Here is a 23,022-nt window from a genome sequence, read left to right on the forward strand (position 1 = left end):
TGTAATGATTATACGTATCACTGACGTATTTAATCCCCTCCTTTCGAGGAGAAACATCAAGAAGATCCTGCTCGTATATATCGTAATGATCGATCGTTAACAAGGCTGCATTCGAACACGTTTGACGCAGTCGTAAGTGAAAAGGGGAACGTATATAGTCAGACGCATCGCGCTCTCGCAGTAGTTACCCTTGGCTCTGTCTTTTCACAGTCGTTCGCTGATTCATTAAAAGTTTCGTTTCATGTCCCGGGACACTTGACTTTCTTTGTTAAAAAATTGCTTCATACAAATTAAAAACCTCCCGTCCGTGTGATTTAATTAAATTTAACCGTCTCGCCCTGGCAAAGTAAATTTAAAATAAAATTGATGTGGAAACGCAAACGGAACTTTTTACTACTAAGCCTGCTTTTATGTGTAATATAACTATTATAATTACTATATAATTATTATTTATAATAATCATAATAATAATTATTATTGTTTATTATTATTATTACTATTAGTGTAATTATAATTATTATTGTGTAATTATTATTTATAATAATTAACGTAATTATTGTAATTGATTATTATTATTATTATTATTACTACTATTACTGTAATTATAATCATTATTGTGTAATAATTAACGTAATTATTGTAATTGATTATTGTTATTATTATTATTATTATTATTACTGTAATTATTATTGTGTAATTATTATTTATGATAATTAACATAATTATTGTGATTGGTTATTATTATTATTATTATTATTATTATTATTATTATTATTATTACTGTAATTATTATTGTGTAATTATTATTATTATTACTACTACTACTACTACTATTACTGTAATTATAATTATTATTGTGTAATTATTATTTATAATAATTAACGTAATTATTGGAATTGTTACAATTTTCGAACTCAAAATGAAAACATACAATTCTCTCTGTTTCAAACCGACGTGAACAATTCCGTATAGAATTCTACATCCGCAATTCTATATTTGCAGTTATATAAAATACTGTTTATTCTACTAACGATACTCTTTGATTTGTCACTTTGATAAATCCCGTGTTAAAATATATCGTTTTCAATTCCAGAGACAATTCACGAAATTCCGAAAATTGTGTAAATGCAATTTCCGTGTTATATCACGACATGGCTTGACTCCGTCTTCAATTTTTTTCACGCGCGTCTGACGCGTGAGAATCGCGCGACGCAAAGTCGCAGAACGCTGGATGATAGATCTGTTCAGGGCAACAGAGTTGTTGCCCTCCGTCGACGAAAACGTTTCCAATAATTACCCCGGCCGTATAATTACCCAGCTACGAGGCGCTGACTTAACGTTGACGTATCGACGTTGTCTCTCTGTTTATCGCTCAACAGAGAGAGACCTACCACAGCAGCCGGCCGTGGACTGCAAGTTTTGATCATAATGGTAACGCTAATTATGTTGAATGGCATTAGTTGCCGGGTGCACAGTGGCTGGCTGGCACAGCTGTCACACACACGCGCGCGCGTGCGCGTGTGTGTGTGCGTGCGTGTGTGTACGCACGCGTACCACGAGGGAAACGAGAATGCAGTTCACAGTGTAACGAGCATTTCGCACCTAATAATAGCAGACGTAATATTACCAGCATTATTACCCTTGCCAAAGTGGCTGCGTCGTTCTCTCTCTCTCTCTCTCTCTCTCCTCTCTTCCTTCTCTCACCTAAAACCGCCGTTAACTTGGATACGATCGGATCGAAGGGCCAACTCGACGTCGCTGCGTTGCGGCGTAGATTGTTTAGTTGTCCTCTGAGTAGACCCAGAGAGAGAGAGAGAGAGAGAAATTTCAAGTTTTTAGACTATTCGGTGGAATCTTTATTCCGTCGATATAGAAGCAGAGTGTTGCCAAAGTCCTGGCACGACTGATCAAGAGAACGAGACGTACGACTCTCGTATGAATGAATGACAATTCTTTTTTTGTTTTATTTTGAATAACTCTTGCCACGGCACGTCGAGAATTCTCTGTCCCGAAATTGTAATATTTTCTCAGTGTCTAAGTATATTTCAGTAAAATGAAGTAGTCAGAGCAAGTAATAAATTTGTCACTTCTCGATATTTTTGCATTCGAAGCGAAAGCGACGAAATTATTGTGTACGGTTCGGTCACTCGTTATGGTCCGCAGTCAAGAATGAAATTTCATTTGTAAAAATCAATTATACTTGAGCATTAGTCAAGCATATAAATTGAATTTCATACTCGACGTTATACCCGAGTCAGATTGAATTGTTATTCAAACGATATACTCGAACGTTATACAAATTTGATATTGAATTTTATATCTGACAAGTACGTTCGGATTATGTTATTAACTATATATTAATTTGCTTTAACTGTTTCGATCGCAGATTTCTCTTGATCGACGATTGTTTCTTGATGTTTGTTGCGTGCCGCTGAATTACAGGTTACTCGCGATTCGAAGATTCGCCAAGTATGTGCGTTGGAAAAGAGAAAAACGAGGGAGAAGAGTGGTTTACCCTCTCTCGATAGGGAAACTGGGTAGACGAGCCACTTATTTACTCGGAAATCACACACACCCACACGCGGGCAGATATATGGACACGTATAAAAATACACACACGTGCACAGAGAGAAAGAGAGAGAGAGAGAAGCAGAAAGGGCAGACTCGCTTCTCGAGTGGTGTTTCCGCGTCATAAAGCATTCACGAACTCTGGCCTAGATTTATTCCGGGCTTGTGTCGTACCGCTCGTCGGAATCAAAGAAAAATCAGGGAAATTCCAGCCCCGGCAACTTTCAACCTTCCTCTCGTTTCAGTGGTTACCGAAAGTTGCAAGCAACGACACATGTCACGGTGTGGCGAGGGGGGATGGGGAGGGGGGAACAAAAATTTTAAATATTTGAACGATAGCAGTCAATCGGACAGCTATCGTCCTATTTCTCTCCACCGAAGTTAGGGAGAAGTTGTGTCCGTGTTTTACTGTCGGGTGTAAATGTAGAGAGCAGAGAAATATTCTCTGGAGCAGTTATATTTGGACGTTTGGTAATAATATTTCGAGATATACCCTAAATTCAAGATTAGTAATAATGTTTAGATTTCGATAATGAATTAAGTATAGAGAGAAAATCAAACGAAATATTTTTGACAAACGGATTTCAGATATTAACATTAAGCTACACGTCGTTGTATAAATTATTTTCACATATTCTCCTACGAAATTTTCATCGATCAAATTAAATTACTTGATTTATTAAATCACTTGGACGAAAGGATCACAAGCACAATATCTGAAATTAATATCTGAAACTGTATTCGAAATTAGAACCATTTTCATCTTTACATCTTTCGCAAGATTTTAATTGATTAAATAACAAATCACTCCTGAATAATAGATCAATGTTAAACAAAACAGAATATGAGAATAAATAAATTCTTATGTTTATATATTTTATTTACAATATTCTCTGTCTTCCTCCCTTTCAAGATTTCAATTGATTAAACGCGATATGACAAATGACTTCGAACAGGGGCATATTAAATTCGCAGTCGGTTCTCAGAAATGAGGAATTTCGTGTCTGTGAAACGAAAACAGTTCCGTTAATTAGAAGCTCGAAGCAACGAGTCGCCATCTCTGCATCGAAAGAGAGGAGAGAGAGAGAGAGAGCGTTTAGATAATTAGGCACACAGCCTAACATCGTTTACACGACTGATGCACGTCAGAGACCCGTTCCTTCGACTAATTCGATCGGTGTTGACTTTGCTTGTTGCAGTTGGACAGGTTCAAAGAGCCGCCGGCGTACGGGCCGATGTGCGATCTGCTCTGGTCCGATCCACTGGAGGACTTCGGCAACGAGAAGAACGCCGAGCACTTCTCCCACAACAGCGTTAGGGGTTGTTCGTACTTTTACAGGTGAGTGATCTGCAAATAACGTTCACCAGACTAATTTAGAGCTCGGCTGTGTGCAAGCTCTCTATCATAAATGAAAAGAAACTTTAAATTAAAGGACTGCGAGTTTCGTTTTTGTTATTTTCTTTGATTGGAACCCCAAAGAGATTCTAACACGTACGTAATTTTAGAAGAACAAATTTCGAGAAAATCTACCAATAATAATGTCAAATATTGCTCAGAATCTTGAGGAAACAGGTGAGAGAAAAAAATTCCTTACTGAGGAATTTTCAGAAAATTTCGAAGGGTGATGATACTATCTATTTTAGTATTATATTTTTAAATTAATTATTCTTATTTTATTTTAAATTATTTTCATTTTATTTTAAATTATTTTCGTTTTATTTTAAATTATTTGAAATTATTTTCATTTTATTTTAAATTATTTGAAATTATTTTTATTTTATTTTAAATTATTTGAAATTATTTTTTAAAATAATTTTAAATTTTTATATTATTATAATATTATATTTTTAAATTGACTAGAAATTCTCTTCCCTTTTCAACCGAAACGAATATTATTCCTGCGTTAATTACGGTCAAATAACACTCAAAAATCAAAAAAAAAGAAAAAGAATAAAAAGAGAAGAGAACTGTCGACGATGGACGAGGTCGTTGACACGAAAGCTTCCGACGAATTTCGCTGGGGAGTCGGCTCGTTTGGTGTCCCACGATCGCTTTCGAGTCGCGACGAACAAACGGCTGGCTAATTATTCGATGAATAGGATGAAGGTACGAGAGGCGGAGAGACGGAGCAGGAACGTGAAAGGCCGCGTGAGACATTTTCAGAGAGGCAGAAAAGCGACGAGAGGCGTTCTATAGTGAATGGAAAAGGGCCAGGGGTTGTTTCAACGTTGTCTAGCGTGATGGTCCGACGTTTTACGATTATTCAAAAGTCATTTGCAAATTGATCGCAAAGATAAGTAATTGAACATTGAAATTCATTGTGCAATGCGACTTAAAAATCGTAATTTCCTATTTTCACGAACGTTGAATATTAAAAATTTTACAAGTAAAAATATTCACATCTATTTTCGATATTTAACGTGTCATCATCACACGTTACATTTATATTCTCAATTCTTTGCTTGTTTATTTCGGTCATATCTGCCTCGAATATCCCCGAAGCGCATAAACGCCCACGTTGCCTGGCAACAGTCGTAATAACAAATTGTTCATTATGCTAATTAATTCTTCAACAACTGGATCCGTTGTTCGTTAACGATCCTACATTTAACGCAACGTATGTATATATCACTAACGTGCTCACGCGCGTTCGCTAATTATCCCATATTCCACGCAAACTACGTAAATAATCCATGTCACGCGGTACGATCATTTAAACAATCATCAGCCTACGCAGGCCGCGAAGCGAATATTTAATCGGGGTAGCAGTTTGCCAGCCGGTTCCGGTAGACCGTGAAATCGCAAGTAACACGACGACACGACGTGTTTTCCAGCATGTGTCTGACCAGGCGCACTCCTTTTCCACTCGAGCCCCAATAATTGCACGACGACTGATTAGCGTTGTTTGCGAACTTCGATTCAACAGAGGGCACGTTTGGGTCGACAGTTAGCCGGGGCTAATGAAGGGGGATTGTGTTTCGTTTAAATTTAAATTCGTTCGCACGTCCGACCGTGCGTCGACTCGTTCTACTAGAGGCCGTCGTTTCTCACCGTCTCGCGTCCTTCTCCGTGAAGCAATTAATGCGAATTTCGATTCATATCACACGGGATTTCTCTGATCGAAGTTGGGAAAAATGTTACGCACGAACGTTAGAAATTCAAATTTACAAGAACAAACTGAGAAACTGACTGTCTTTTGCGAATCAACGTTGAACATAGTTGTAGAGAGTTTTTGTAAAAAAAAAAAAAAAAAAAAAAAAACTGAAAAAAACTGAGTTTCTCGTTTGTTTTTCAATTTCCAACATGATCGTTTCTCTATCTTTGATCAAAGAAGGCAGCCTATAATTATACAATACCGAGTGCTTCTATTGAATTGAAATTAATCGACGTTGAAACATTTTTCGAAGAAAGTAAAAGTAATTGGTTTAAGGTAAAAGTTTTTCGTTTATTTATCCTCGTAAATTTCAATTTCGAACATTTGTGCAAATTCACGATCAAAGACATCACTCTATATATAATAATATAATACCGTTTTCATTAAATTGAAATTAATCGACGTTGAAGATAGTAAAAAGGTAGAAGTAATTTCGAGAGCACGATTAATCGCGTTTCGGATTGGTTGTTACAGCGACTAACGTTGAGAGTGTGAGGGAGAGAGAACGATTGCGTCCGCGGTATGTTCGTGTCAACAAATTAAGCGCTAGACGTCAGTCGACTGACCTTTTTCGCGCGCCTATAACTGACCTGGCCAAGGACCGCGAGAAACGCTCGAGCCAAGGTAAAGGCAAGGCCGCAAACTACCCTTAAGCGCTGTTCACAACTGATCACGAGTAGAACTCGCTACAATCCAAACTACGCTGATTAACGTCTTGCCACGCACGTCGAGAATTCTTTTGTCCCAAATTTGCAATATAATTTCTATTCTTTCTGGTATTTTAAGTATATTTAAGTAAAACAAAATAGGCGAAACAGATAATGAATATTTATTATCTCTTAATAATTTCTATCTATGTGCAGTGATGTCATGCCGACGAGTTGAAAAAGAAAGCGACGAATTATTGTATACGGTTCGGTCGCTCGTTATGGTCCGCAATCAATTGGTTAACCACTTGCGCTGGAATAACGTCTTGCCACGCACGTCGAGAATTCTTTTGTCCCAAAATTGCAATATAATTTCTATTCTTTCTGGTATTTTAAGTATATTTAAGTAAAACAAAATAGGCGAAACAAATAATGAATATTTATTATCTCTTAATAATTTCTATCTATCTGCAGTGATGTCATGCCGACGAGTTGAAAAAGAAAGCGACGAATTATTGTATACAGTTCGGTCGCTCGTTATGGTCCGCAATCAATTGCCAGCGCAAGTGGCGCTGGAATGACGTGCCACGTCGAGAATTTTTCGTCCGAGATTGCAACATTTTTCTCAGTTTTAAGTATGTTTAAATGTGAATCCAGGCGAAACGAACGATAAGTTTACTACTTCTTAATAATTTCTGTCCAGTGATATCGTACCGACGTAGCTCAAAAGAAAAAGAAAGCGGCGAATAATTGTATACGGTTCGGTCACTCGTTACGGTCCGCGAACCAGTTGCTAGCGTAAGTGGTTAACTTTGTCAGAGTTGGAAGAGTAGAAAAATGGTACCAAAGCTGTTATTCGTTAAAATCCAAAAATGACAGTTCACTTTGAAACTTCCGCAATTACCCGAGCGACATTTTCTTAAATAATCGAGCCTTTCGATTTTTTTTTTTTTTTTTTTTGGAAATACACGTAACAGAAGATATATAATAATAAAATTCGTCGACAGTAGCTGCCCTTTCGTTAATCTTCATTCATAAAGTGTCGATTCCTATTCGCGAAAATATAAATTTGCGTAAATATGTGTAGCCTGTTTCATTTCCTTAAATTAATTAAAATTTATTTGAATCAATCAACTAAGAAATTTCGATTTGAAATGATATTTGCAAGTGAAACATCAAGGATCTTCGCTTGATCTCTTTCTTGTCGTTTCGTTGATCTTCCAGGTTTGGGTCAGCGTTGATATTCAAGTTGCGTATGGCTTTATGACCGCTTTTACATAGCTCATTATTTCGGGTATACCGCGATGCGCCATTAATTATACACGATACGAGCCGATTTACGAGAGCAGTGAATCGTGTTGTTCGCCGTTAAAAGTACGGGCACGTCGTTTCATACAAATTGCAGCAGCCACCGGAAGCTGGATGGCTCTGCCGGATAGTTATCATGCTAAAAGCCACTGCTTCGTGACGTTTGTTTCGAATATTCTGTTTATACCAAAGGATATTCTCTCTCCTTTCTTTAATCATGTCATTCGGCGAAATACGTTCGTCTTCTTACTTCAGCCTTCTTACTTGGATCATTTTTGCTCGAGAAATTTCGCGAATTCAAGTATATTCGTTTGTTTCAATTATATCGAATACAATTGAAAAATGGCTACTTTGACGATACGATATTGTGTCGTCATTAGTGAAGCGTATTTTTGCTTCAATTGCGCTTAAAGAATGGATGGTCTTCGTTATTCATATTTCCTGCACTCTCTCGGAAGATTGTACTGTAATAATAATAATCGTCAGTGAAAATTTACAAGTCACATAAATTACAAGTTACTCGTTTGAATAAACGCCATTGATTAATATTAACAAATGAGTCGTTCGAAGCTAGTGAGACGTTCTCGAAGAATAAGAATTGTGAAACAATGAGCTACAATTTGCAATCTACCTAATCGATAATATTATTATTACAGTAGTAAGAAATTATTATACGTTGTGCGTTTAATGTTCCAATTATATTCCAACAATTCCTCGACAATCTCCCCTGTATTTACCAGCGTGATTAAAGTACACAGAATATAAAGTTTCAATACACCGAAACCGGGAATTACATTGCAGCTAGCAGCACTATGAAAATTAAATAACTTCAAGCTTTAATCCGTCGCGCATCGTCATCCGTCAAGAGATCTTCGTCCATATTCACGACACGATAAATTTTTAGTTCCTTAAAAAGGAACGAAAAAAAAAAGAAAAAAGAAAAAAAGAAAAAAAAGAAGACCAAAAAGCAACGGGATAAAAATAGCAGGAATTATTCGTACAACACCGAGGAGTGAAGGTAACAATAAATCGTGACGTATTAACACGCCCGAGCTTATTAACTAATTGGTTCGTCCGTGATCCGTTTCTCTTTTTCCGCGAGAGCGGTACACGATCGATTCGCGAGATGACCCCCGTCAGATGCTGATGATTTATCGGCCGCATTATAATTTATAAACGCTCTCGCGGCCTGTGCTTCTGTTATCGTGCTCGATCGCCTGGATAAAATTACTCCGCCCCGAGAGAGAGAGAGAGAGAGAGAGAGAAGGTGAATGAGAGAGGAAAAAGTCGGACAAAGACGAAGGGAACAAAAGAAAGAAAGGAGAGACGAGAGAGAACAAAGACGAAGAAAAAGAAAAAGAGAGAGAGGGGGAGAAAAAGTTTAACAAAGACGAAGAGGAGAGAGAGAGAGAGAATTATTAGGAATTTTCGCGTGCAACCTCGCGTGCAGCTTGCAGCAAACCCTGGCAAAATTGTCGAGAGCGTTTTAAGCCTCCCTTGCACCGTACTTCCGGCCAACCTTCGAACAAATTTCACCTATGTGGATCACGTCGTTTACTTGCTTGTTGCTGTCGCCTAACTCTTACGAAACGACAAGCTCGTGCGTTTCGATGACAATTAGTAATCTCAATGCTTTCTAGTGATACCTGGAATTGAATATTATTATTATTTTTTTTTTTTTTCGAGAAATCGTTTCGATCTTCAACGTACCATATGTCTGATAGAAGTGTCACTCACGCAATCAGAATTATTGGTTTAGAAAAAAGTATTGTAATATTTATATTTAATAAATATATAATATTTGTATTTAACAGATATATAATATTTGTATTTAACAAGTTTATAATATTTATATTTAGGAAATATATAATATTTATATTTAACAGATATATGATATTTATATTTAACAAATATATAATAAAAAAATTTAGGAAGTATATAATATTTATATTTAACAAGTATATAATATTTATATTTAACAAACATATAATATTTATATTTAACAAATATATAATATTTAGACTCGAAGACTAGCATTAGGTTTTGATAGGAAGTTGATAAGTTGCATCTCGTCCGATTGTACTTCGAGATACGGTTTCCTTCAGAACAGAAAATTTCTTACAAATTTTCAGCATTTTATTCAAGTCTATTAAAATATTATAATCTTCAAAGAATTCACTAATTCACATAAAATTCTCCGATGAGCAAACAAAGGAGTACGCGAGAATTTTTAGAGAATAATTTGGAGCATTAGCACTATATTTAAAAGTAATATCTATATTTAAAGTACAACGTAACGATTCGTGGTAATTGATAAAATCTCATCTGACCACGTCACTTTGTTCTGGAAATGATAACTCGTATCGTTTCACTTATTCAGAATTATTTAGAATTTAATTTGGCTTTTGCCCAACGAAGGGAACAATCATTGAAGAATTTTTTCGAGACTAATAGAAACCTAGATTTCAAGCTCAAGTCAAATTCATGCTAGTTTCAAGCGGCGATGGTCACAGGAAATTCCAAGGAACCGGTAGCTATTCTTGCCGATGAATTTCGCGTACCAGAGACTCTGTTGAAACTTCGCCCAACTTCGGACAGAAAATGAAGACACACAAGACAAAGAAAATGTAAAACAACGTGTAATTTACGTCGTTCGAAATCCCGAAGGAACTCGGGCAACAATCGAGAATTAACCGAGTGCAACAGCTCCAATGGGGAAGAAGCTCGACGCTTTTCATCGACGCGAAACTCTTTATGTGAGACTCGATGGTGTCGCCGGGGAAATATCGCGTGTTTTATCGCCGATACGCGACACGATTATTTATCGTGGCACGCCGTTTACACCGAAAACGCATTTAATTCTGATGGAAATTCCACAGAGTCAGCCTCTATTGCCAAAACTGTTGTTAGTCGAGCAAAACAACGAAACGGGGGCGTTTCTTGCGTTTCGAATAATAACGAAGAAAGTTGTGCTGATCGTGTGAAAGTCTTGTTTCTTGCATTCAATGGTACTTTCATATTCGTTCTGTATTGTTCTTGCTATTGGATTTATCGTCGTTGCTATATATTAGTCATGCTCGTTCTTGTATATTAATACTGGTTATATTGATATTAGTATCGGGTATTAATTATTGTAGTATTAATATTGGGTATGTTGATATTAGTATTGTTGTTCATTCCTTTGAAATTATTTTTAAAAGAATCGACATACAGTGTGCATTATCTTTAAATACTCGTAGATATTCATTCTTTTTTAAATTGTATTATTTTGAAATAACTATTTTAAATTGTATTATTTTGAAATAACTATTTTAAATTGTATTATTTTGAAATAACTATTTTAAATTGTATTATTTTGAAATAACTATTTTAAATTGTATTATTTTGAAATAACTATTTTAAATTGTATTATTTTGAAATAACTATTTTAAATTGTATTATTTTGAAATAACTATTTTAAATTGTATTATTTTGAAGTAACTATTTTGAATTATTATTTATTTATTATTATTAATTATTATTGTTGTTGTTGTTGTTATTCATTATTAATTATTTTATTTTATTTTAAATTATATTATTCATTAATCGACTTCAATGAATGAAAAATCAAAAACGACGATGACGTTACAAGTGCTGCTTCTTAAATATATAACTTAGTATTCACGATATTATTTATACCATCTTCTTGCAATAAACGAACTATATATTTATAATAATAAATTATCTCGTACAACTAACAATTTCAAGCGCCAGATAGAAAAAGAAAAGAAAAAAGAAACGTCACCCTCTGCTGCGGTACTTTCACCTTTTGAAATTTGATCGAAATTCACGATTTTTTCTCGAGCTGCGATGAAATATTATGTATCCCGAAACATGTGAGGTCTGCAAAAAGAGAAAAAAAAAGTCCATTTCTTTCTTTAAATTCGTAATTCAGGTGAAACGAATGGAATAAAACTCAGTTGAATCGACACGAGATTTTTGCCGATTTTTCAATTGGGACGAATCTTCGAAATTCGATCGGCCAGCGTGAAAAGACATATTTCTATCGCAACGAGCTCTGATAAAACACGGTATCACGTGAAATATGCGAGGTCTGACAGAAATAAAAGAGAAGAAAAAAAAAGAAGGGAAGATCGTATTTCTCGTCACTTTTTCGAGAAGAGGGATTTTTATTTCAGGAAATTTGATAACAACTTCGGGGTGAGCAAGAGGAAGAGGGTTCCCGCTCGAGTCGAATTTCCGATTGGTTTTACATATTCGCGGCTCTTTTCCCTCTCGATTTTACCACCGCGGCGGCGTGGTAGCGAGGGGAAGAGTAGGATTTTTAGCTGGCGAGGAAGGGGATATCGAATCGAGTCGCGTCCTCGCCACACACTCTCTCGCGAAATGTAATAACACGGCTGCCGAGCGGAGAGAGAGTGTGCATCATTTCTCGCGATTTTTCTCTTACAGTTACGCGGCGTGCTGCGACTTCCTGCAGAACAACAACCTGCTCAGCATCATAAGGGCGCACGAGGCACAGGACGCTGGCTACCGCATGTACCGGAAATCTCAGACGACGGGCTTCCCATCGCTAATCACCATCTTCAGCGCGCCCAACTACCTCGACGTCTACAATAACAAGGTGAGATTTTTCGTCTTTTTTTTTTTTTTGTAGAGAGAGTGTCACGAAATTATACGATTAAATATCTAAATATAATTTTTAAATATTAACATAATTTTTTTTTTTGCAAAGAAATTATACGAGAACACGTTTCATCAAAATCACGAAAATTATACGATTAAATATTTAAATATAATTTTTAAACGTATTAACGTAATTATAATTTTTTTTCTTCTTTTCGTAATGATAAATTGATCGTAGGATATTTTCTATTGTTCGTGTTGATCGAATTTGAAAAAGTTCATCGTCTCATGGCGGAAAATTCGTTCAAAAACATGTATGAAAAGTATTATTCAAATTGCGCAATTGAATAGAATATCTTTTCGCTTGAAAAATTAATTCTGATGCAATGAGAGAGGATGTGCGTTCAAAAACGCGTTGATTTAATATAGAAACCTTTTATAATTGATTAATAAAATGTTTTCTACTATTGTGTCAATTGAATTTTGAAGAATTCGTCTTACATACTGATAGAGAATTTCTTTCACACGTGTGTATAATATGTATTTTATTATTGAATCGTAACGTGTATAAAAGTTATGGAAATTATACAATGTACATTGAATGTAAAATATATCTTCCTCGCGAAGAATTCATTTTGCTGGAAAAATGCTTGTCGAAATATTAATTTATAAAAATTATGAAGATTGTACAATCGATTTCAAATATTACACCATGCTTTCCACTTTTCACGCGAGTAATTTTACGTTCACAGGCGGCTGTGCTGAAATACGAGAACAACGTGATGAACATCAGGCAGTTCAACTGTTCGCCACATCCCTACTGGTTGCCCAATTTCATGGACGTTTTCACGTGGTCTCTGCCATTTGTAGGTGAAAAGGGTGAGTGAATCAATGTGCAAGGTATCTCAGGAAATTAAGCAATATCAATTAAATTTCACCAATGTAATTATATTAAATCACAAATCATATAAAACTCGCGACCTTACAATATTTATATTACATATATTTATAACATTTGATTATATAATTATAGATATTATAATATAATTGTATAATTATAGCTATTATAATATAATTGTATAATTATAGCTATTATAATATAATTACATAATTATAGATATTATAATTTAATATCTTAAATATCATATAATATTTAATCGCGTTAAATCTCGCCTTCATTTTGCACTAATATCAGAAGACTTGCTCACTTTCGAATTTTAACTTTTTCCCCAATTTTTCTCTAGAATCTGACCGATTTGTCTGTCGCATTACTGGTAAATTAATCGCCCGATTTCTTATTTCTCTTGTTTCAACAGTCACAGAGATGTTGGTCAACGTGCTGAACATCTGCTCGGACGACGAGCTGATGAGCGACGGAGACGACGGGCTCGAAGAAGGTAATGTCAACTATTACTTCGCTCTTCCTTGTCCTTCTTTTAATACGACCAAGTTTCTTGCAGAGATTCTCCTTTCTCTCTCTCTCTCTCTATCTATCTATCTATCTATCTATCTATCTATCTATTTATCTTTATATATTTATATCAATATTTTTCTTCTTATTTCTTTCAAATCGATATCCACTGGTCCCTCTTACATCGTGATCAGAGTGTTCCCTCTTGTGCGGTACGCTTGATGCTTGAACCGATTAACCGATTCAAAGGAATGTTTACACGTTTTTTATGATTTCCGTTACTGTTTTTTTTTTTTTCCTTTTTTCTTTCTTCTTCTTCTTCCATTGTTATTAAAAACGAAAATGAGAAATGAAACGAGAAAACTTTGATACCTAAATTATCTCGAATTATTTGAATCATTTAAATTATCTCGAGTTGTATAGAATATTTTTGTATCGTTCGTCTCGTGACGTTATTACTTTTTGATGTTGCTCTTTTACTTTTTTATTGTTATCCACGTCAGGTTGAAAATTATTGTCACGTTTCTCTCACACTTTTCTCTCAGTTTTATTTCTTTTTATGTAAGACGTTCCTTGTTTCTTCTGTCGAGTTGAAACTAAAGTTCGAAAGAAAGAACAGTTCTAGTTCGAAAGCCCCCTTTTTTCGGCGTTTTTTATGTCTTCCGAACGTGCTCAGAGACACGATTTAAGAGAGGCCATGTTCGAACGCTCGGGAACGCGAGGATTCATCTCTTCACCATGCGTTAAAGTCTCGAATGGCGAGATAACGAAGAGTGACACACGGTTCCTTTGATCTTCTATTCTTCTTTCTCTCTCTCTCTCTCTCTCTCTCTCTTTCTCTCTCTCTGTGTCTCTCTCACTCACTTACTTACTTTTCCTGGGAATCGTCGCGTTCAACCGAATGGGAAGATCGATCGCGTGACTGCAAAGAACTTAAAAAACACGAGAGATAGATCTCCACTCTTTTCCGATCTACTTTTGTACACACCTCTCTCTCTCTCTCTCTTTCTCTCTCTCTCTTTTCTTTCGATTCAGCTTCGATCCGCACTTCGCTTACGAGGGACATTGCTCGAATGCTGTTCACTTTTGTTTCGCTTTCTGATGAATGTTAATGAAATTTTCTACTATCTCTTTTCTTTTTTTTTTTTTCTTTTTTTTCTGTGTAATTCAGTCGCAACTGACGTTCATTTACATGTTCGCGAACAGTATGTTGAAGAAACAGAGAGAAGCGAAGGTAGAATTGAACAGTGTTCCTCGTTGGTCGACGTGAGGAACAGAAATGGTCGCTCTTTTTAAAATTCGACACGATTTTATTATTGCAAATTACGAATTTCGCTCATTGTCGTCGTTGAGTTGTCTATGAAAAAAAGTAAGGAAATATCGATCACAATTTTGTTATTTAACATGTACATATTGATTGACAGACTGCGGACTTTCGTGCAAGTTTTCACGAACCTGATTAACCCTTCGTGTTATATATAATATAATAGTCTACAAGCACGCAACAAATTAAAAATGCATTTTCGTCTTTAACAATATGCCTTTTGATACATTTATTCGATTGTAGCACTCTCGTTGAACTCGCGAGGAGTAAACTAAATTATTTTAATTTAGGACTCAACACTCAAAGGGTTAAACAGAATCTAAGTAGAAATTTATTTTATGACAAGTACTGTACTCTGCGTAGATTTTCTAGACTTTTGCATATTACAGTTGCAGTGCATCTTGCAATTTTAAACTTCCCATAAACGTATGAAAATCAACAGTCTGGTAACTGTTCGATATCTCGAGTATATCGAACCCGACTCGTCCAGAAGATCGAACTTTCCTTGGAGGTAAATTTTTAAAACGAAATTTTCGAAAGTCAAGTCTCGAACATCGAACCGAAGTAAAGATGTCGAATTTTTCCAAGACAACTCGCCACGACTTTTTCTACTTTTCTTCGGAAGCTTTCGATCTACTCGCAACGCGAGCGTTTTTTAATTGAGCTTTGCCGCCACGCCTCGATCCGCCAACAGCGACCGAAAAAAGAAAAAAGAATACATATATATAAGAAAAACGGTCGAGGAAGCCGTTATATACTTCCGAATTATTTCTTCTCGATTTTACTCGAATCACACCTTTCGTTCTAGTGTTAACCACTCCGCTCAGAGTGGCCTATAGTTTCTCTCTCTCAAAAAAAAAAAAAAAAAAAAAAAAAAAAAAAAAAAATAAAGAAACATTTCACCTTTATTCGGTGTTAAAAAAAAAAAAAGAAATTCCCACTTCTCAAAAGTAAAGAACAAACAAGTTTTTCGAGGAACCGGTGATCGAAAAAAACCGGCAAGAAAAAGAAAAAAAAAATCAGGGCGAACTTTGATAGTCCCTTATGATCCCTCTCTTTATTATCCCCTTTTGCCACCCTCTTTCTTTTTTCGCCCCCGAGAAAAAGAAAAGATTACATCCTCTACCACCGGGGAGAAAAAGAATCAAAAAAAAAAAAAACGAACAAATGTTCGAATGTCGAATAAAAACGACAGAACGCCCCATATCCCGCGGTATCTCGACTTTCAGAGAAAAATTTTGAATTCTCTTTCTGTTTCCATTTTCACCCGCTGCACGGACAGATGGTAAGAAGCGCCACTCGACTCTTCTAATCGTCACATTATTAAGAGCTTCATTATATATTTGATCATTGATTTTTTAGCTGTGTGTATATATATATGTATGTATATATACATACATATATATATTTCTGTATTAATATATATATGTGTATATATATATACACATATATATTGTTCTTTTTTTCCATTAGATAGTGTCGGTGTGTCGGAGTTTATTTTCTCTCTCTCTCTCTCTTCTCTCTCTCTCTCTCTCTCTCTCTCACTCTATCTGTTTTCTTGTTACCATTCGATTCTTTCTTCTTTATCTTTCACTACTTTCCATTTTTCCGTTTGTTGTTCTTCCTCTTTTCTCCTTGTTTCGTATATATATATATATACATACATTTACAAATATTGGTGTATATATATATATATGTATATTTTATTTGTATATGTATATTTTCTTTTCACGTATTTTGTACGTTCTTTCGGTCTCTTCTGCTCCTTTTCTCGAAGAAAACCAGCGAGCAAAGGACATAAGAAGCGAAAATTCCGAAAACAATCGAGCAAACGAAAATCTAGATCAATGCGATATTTTTTTTTTTTTCGTTTTTCTTTCTTTTTTTCCTTTTTTTTTTTAATATACGCGCAGAATCGCAAAATCTGTAAAAAATCGTGTTTTGTTCTTTTGCATTTCTCTATGGTTTTTCTTTTTTCAATTTTCTTCTGTTTCTCCCCCCTCCCTTCTCTCTTTAATTTCTGTCATATCTTCTTCTTTCGATCGAATCACAAACGCACGTGCACTGTGCGTGCGCGAATTTTCTTCATTTTCTCTCTCAACATTTCTCTGTCCGTCTCTTTGTCATCCTCTCTCTCTCTCTCTCTCTCTCTCTCTCTCTCTCTCTCTCTCTCTCTCTCTCTCTTCTCTATTCATTTTTCGTGGTTCGTAATACATCTCTCGCATCAAGATTCGTTCTACATTTTTCTAGCTCTCTTTTTTGTCTCTATATCTTCTTTCTAGTCCTCTGTGTATGTGCGTATGTGTATATATATATATATATATCTTTCTCTATTTTATCTGTATATTACTCATTAGAATATAAATATTAATATAAATATACATACATACATATATAAATATATGCACAAACGTTCATATGTTTTTTACATTACCTCGATGACACACACGATCTGAATTATTGTCGTTGTCATCTGTAGAGATTGATCATTCTTCTGCATCGTTACGACCATGATGTATATAAATATATATAATATATATATATATTACTATACATTTAAACAGTATATTTCCGTCACCTTTGATTCGGTGTATCCATTCAAGATGGCGCTTTCTTCTTCAGGATCCTTTCTATCAATCTTCAACTGTTGTCATTTAACTACAGCTGATTATAATAGTTAATAAATTTCATAGTATCTGGCGGATTGTGACAAGTGAAATTAATTTATATCAAATCCTTGCTAAATAATATCTAGTAAATCTACAATCATGGTAATGGTGGGTTACAAACCGACAAACTGACTCAGTTTTTTTGATTAGGTTCTTGTCATCACGTGCTAACAACTTTGTTCATTGAATGACAAACGATTCCTCGTTAATTGGTTGCCTCTTTGTTTAATAACAATGATGATGTCTACTTTCTTTTGATTGAAAGGAAAATAAAAGCAACGAAAACGACGGAACGGAAAATATTCTGTTTAATATTATTTCAGAAAACACATATAATTCCCGGACGCGCCATCTTGAATGCTACGTTCACGCACTTGCGATTTTGCTCGAAAGTTCGCCACGTACCTTTTTCGATACATGTTCTTTACTTCGATCTCCACATCTCTGCACCACCTCTCTTCTCATCTTCTATTTTTCATTTCTATCTCTCATTCCGATCTCTCGAACCATATATATTTACATATACCAATTCCTTTTCTAACCCGGGGTCGATCTATTCTAACTCTCTCCCTCCAAATTATCCATTGTCCAACGTCCACGCGGTTTCATCTCTGTTTCTCTCCTTGGTACACGTCACATCCTAAAATTGCCTCGTACACGTGCACCGATCGTGAAAAAAACTCACCCATTGGACTCTGGAGAGCGGTTGTTTCCCGATTGATCTTCATTCTGATCGTTCGTGGTTCGCCACGTGCGTTACGTTCGTCTCAATCGACCGTAACGTTTGAATTGTAAGTAATTCGTCGAAGATTGGCAGGACGTAGCTAGATTTCTATAGTCGGGGGATAAACGGTGGATTTCGAGTATGGATGAACCTGTCTCGCGCGTGTTTGGCAGCCCGGTCTCAGGTATGATGCATCGAGGTGATAACTCTCGCGTCGGATGTTTAGTTTGTTGCGCTGCGAGAAGACGAGCCTGGATTTGTTGAATTAATTGTTCAACGATGATAGATAATCGGTCTGGATCTCATATAGAGATTTGGAACTGGATGGTCCCGCGTTTGTGTAGAGTTTTCAACGCAGTTTTGAAGAATTTTGAAGAATTATCCTTTGATTATGATTGATGTGTCCTTGATCCTTGCCTCACGTGGCGATCATTGTATCAGTTTCCCTTTTATTTCAGAACAATTTATGTATTTTGGCACGGCACGTAGAAAAGGAATACTTTGAACGCTCTAAACACTTCAGATCTTTATGGATCTTTATGCATTATGGTCAAGCGTGGAACGTCTCTTTTTTTAGAAAGTATGTCTAACAACCTGCACGCAGAATTTTTTTTCCATACTCAAATTTCTCCGAAACAGATTGAAACGTTTCAGACAACAATTGCAGAGCGCGAACACGAACAGAGTCTGAACGTTTGAACGCTTCAATGTGTCCCCGAAATTATTTTAAGATCGGGAAGCATCGATCTCGAAGAGTCCACATCGGCAATCATAGTTTCACCGCCGATTAAAATCTCACACACGTAAATCGAGGAGAAACGAGATATTCGAGAGAGATTTCGCATATCTATTTATCCGTACGGTCGACTTTGCAAAATCGTTCCGTTAACTATAGCTTTCACCCTTTGGCCCTTTTGTCACTCTGTTTAGGAAACCACCCCACCTCCTCCCCCCCCCCTTTTAGCTCAAGAATGCCCCCTTTGTCACCCTGATTTTCAACAAAGCCCAAAACGAAATTGCACTGACTGTGTTTTTTATCGTACTCCTTCTCTATTATATTTGTCAATCAATCACACTGGCCTTGGACTCCTCCTATCTCGGCACGACACTATGCTACTACCTCTACTTCTACTACTGCTACTACTACTACCGCAACTACTGCAACTACTACAACTACTGCAACTACTACAACTACTACAACTACTACTAATACTACTATTACTATGACTACTATTATTACTAATACGACTACTATTACTGTAACTACTACTACTACTGACTATTAATACGACCTCTATCACTGTAACTACTACTACTACACTACTACTACTATTACTACTATTACTACTACTACTACTACTATGACTATTAATACAACTACTATTACTACTACTACTACTACTACTACTACTACTATGACCATTAATACGACTACTACTACTACTACTATGACTATTAATACGACCACTATTACTACTACTACTACTATGACTATTAATACGACTACTTTACTACTACTACTACTACTACTACTACTACTACTACTACTACTACTACTACTACTCCACTCAAAACTCCGTTGTTCGGCATACGCAACCCCCGTAAAGTCGCAGCGAAAGTCGTTGTCCAAAAAAAGAACGGTAAGTCCCCATTGAGAGAGCCGACGACTTACTTGAGACGCCAAAAGAGTTTTTTTCGTTGTTCTTCTTCTTCTTTTTTTTCTGTTTCTTTCCTCTTTTGTTTTCTTTCGATTTCTTTTTTTGTTCTTTGGAACGAGCCAGAGGTTTTGATTTTCTCGTTTTTTGTTTTTCCTCTGATGTGTACGAGACGATATAGATATACACGACGAGTATGTTTATGTATAGATACGTGTCGAGCATTTCTGTGATGCTCGTAGATGTGAATTGCTGCAATTTAGAGAGACGAAACGATTTGTATATGTATATCGACGTACTCTTGTACAGGGTGACGCTGAAATTGGTGACAGGAGATCGGTACGGTATTCTTAGAGACGGAAATGGGTAATACGAATATCGACAATTTTCCTACATCGTCTTTAATTTTACTTTCGTTGAATTTTCAATCGTCGAAACGTTGGAGATATTCAATAATGATACCACGAATTATCTGGTAACACTCAAAGACCAAATTATCCAAATTCAATGATACGAAACGAACTTTTAAACATCTTTCTTATAGAATCTGTTTAAATAAACAGCAGTCTGTTCAAGAAGAATAAATACACATTCAAATACATTTTAAATATTTTTACAAAACTTTACACAATCATCATCTTGTTCAACAGAAAGTGTATATATTTGTCGCCATATTCTTCGATACTTAAGAAGAGCAAACTACAGTACGAAAAATCTGTTCGCCAATTTTCCACGTCGCCCCGTGCACATCCGAACGATTTAACTGGCTTTCTTTTCTCCTCTTCTTCTCACGTTTCTTTCTCTTTCTATTTTTTCTTGTTGCCTTTGTTTCTTTCTTCTTCTTTTACTTTGTTTGCCAGTGTTTCTCCTGTTTGTGTGCAGCGTGCGCGCGCGCGCGCGCGAACGCGTCACCGCGGCCAGTTCCGCTGGACCGGAAGCCTTGCCTCGGGTTAATTACACCGGGACCGGTAATTAACCTTATCGCGCTCCGATGCAAGATTTATCTCAAGTTCCACCAGCGCAAGCGTCGTTGTGGATTTCCTTTTGCAACGAAACGTGCAATCTAATCTCTGCGTTTCCGCCATTGTGTTTGACAACGTTCTTGATATTCTAAAGTGTCATTCGCATAATTTTATAATAATTCCTTTGGCGGAATAGCTTGAGAAAAAAAGAATCCCATTATTTATAATTCAATTCAACTGAGAATCCGGATATTTTGATTCGACAATTGGCGAAGATTTTCGTTGAAATGGCGAAACAAAGGTCCTCGGAAGCAAGCCGGAAGCCAGCAGTGCTACGTCGCGACGAACGTTTCGCGCAGGCCATAGTTTTCTTACTTGTTTTTTGTCTCTTTGTCACCGAATTATGTAAAGATCAACATCGACTCCACACAATCGTGATCTGGCCTACTTGTTCATCGATTTCTTTTCGAGATCTTTCTTTTCTTTTTATTCCTCGATCGAAGAGTTTTCGTTTCTTTAAATCGGTGCCTCTTGATCATTCACGGCGTTTACATTCGTTGCCTTTTTCTCTTCTTTCTGATTTTTTTTTTTTTTTTACCAAGTTCCGTTTCGTTCTCTGTCTGGTTTTTTTTTTTCAATCACGCTTACCTTCGCCACCTGATTTAATCGTACCCGTCGAACACGCTGCGTTTAACTCGCCGATTTTCGCCATTTCCATCCATTTTTACCCTTCATTTTTTTCTCTCTCTCTCTCTTTCCATCAAACTCGTTCACGTACTTTTGTTTTTGTTTTTCGCTTTTTTCTATTCTTTTTCCTTTTTCTTTTCTTTTCTCTTCTCATCTCTCGTTATCAATTTCAACTCCGCGTTACACGTTCGAATCTCGGCCAAAACCAATCGAATAATTCATATCACCACCGAAGAAAGTGTTTCTGCGAACCTGTCCTGTGATCGACGACGAAACGTCGCCATCTCGACGTTATTTGCGTTATTCTTTGGCTTGAAGTTTCCCGTTCACGGCTCGTTCGAAGTTCTTTTAAATCGCTCGGCTTGACTACTGCTGATTGGCAGTAGACGATTCGTAGATCGACCAAGTATGAAAACAAACAATCGAAAAGAAAGTCCTCCAGCACTTGAGATGTCGGCACAATTTACAACGTTTTACAGAGGCGTAGTAGGATTTTTTCTGTGGATTTTTTTTTTTTTTTCTGACGACCCTTTGCGAAATTTTGACGTCGCCATTGCCAGCTGAAAAGCTTGAAGTATAGAGAAAAGATTAAATTAGATGAGCTATATTTTTTTTTAGAGAAAGCTATTTGATAACAAATATCGCCGAGGTAAGATTCATTTATAACTTTAATTTATTAATTTAGTAACTAATTATCTAGTTGATCGTAGAAGTAGCTCCGAATTGGTTTTCTAACCATAGTGTATTTGATTTTTTGAATGAATAATTTTAATTGAACGTCGCAATTTTCTTCGCAATTTGACGCTGGTTAATTATATCAAACTTGTATAAGAATTCAGCATTCGCAACTGTTGAGAACGTAGAATTGCTTTCGGCAAAGTTCAATACCTCCTTTTATTTGGAGAAAAAAATATTATTTGTTCCATTTCGCAAATTGAAGTAGACACATTTCACATGTAAAGTTGCATAAATGTTTCATTTCGAATTTCAGCATTTTAATTATAAATACATTTTCTTGTGAAAAAGTTACACGAATCCTTCGGAAACGTTCGATTAACTTTCTCGAAACCTAGTTTTTCTTACCACGCGTTAAAAAACATTGGTAGCTGTAACGTTGGTAAAAGAAATCTGACAATTCCCTTGAAAGTTTCTGCAAATTCTCCCATTGGCATGTAGATTTTCTTTTTCTTTTTTTTTTAATCTGTGGTCTACAATTTTCGTCGAATGTTACAGATGCGTTTGACATGGCATCTTTCTCTCTCTCTCTCTCTCTCTTTTACCGCGAG

General features: G+C 36.1%; 1 protein-coding gene across 8 annotated transcripts in view; it reads left to right on the forward strand.

Moving 5' to 3' along the window:
* LOC122535798 (serine/threonine-protein phosphatase 2B catalytic subunit 3-like) overlaps positions 1–23,022 on the forward strand; it is a 90,977-nt gene that overhangs the window by 41,395 nt on the left and 26,560 nt on the right. For 5 of the 8 annotated variants that reach the window (XM_043667616.1, XM_043667617.1, XM_043667618.1 and 2 more), the window contains exons 4-8: positions 3,768–3,907; positions 12,131–12,302; positions 13,057–13,183; positions 13,621–13,701; positions 20,040–20,072. In XM_043667616.1, coding sequence (XP_043523551.1) covers positions 3,768–3,907; positions 12,131–12,302; positions 13,057–13,183; positions 13,621–13,701; positions 20,040–20,072 — 553 coding nt within the window. Of the gene's footprint in view, positions 1–3,767; positions 3,908–12,130; positions 12,303–13,056; positions 13,184–13,620; positions 13,702–16,321; positions 16,325–20,039; positions 20,073–23,022 lie in introns of all 8 variants that reach the window. The other 3 variants (XM_043667621.1, XM_043667622.1, XM_043667623.1) reach the window with 2 other exon arrangements.

The sequence above is a fragment of the Frieseomelitta varia genome, unplaced genomic scaffold (assembly GCF_011392965.1).
Source record: "Frieseomelitta varia isolate USP_RPSP 00005682 unplaced genomic scaffold, Fvar_1.2 scaffold_773, whole genome shotgun sequence".
Lineage (NCBI taxonomy): Eukaryota > Metazoa > Arthropoda > Insecta > Hymenoptera > Apidae > Frieseomelitta > Frieseomelitta varia.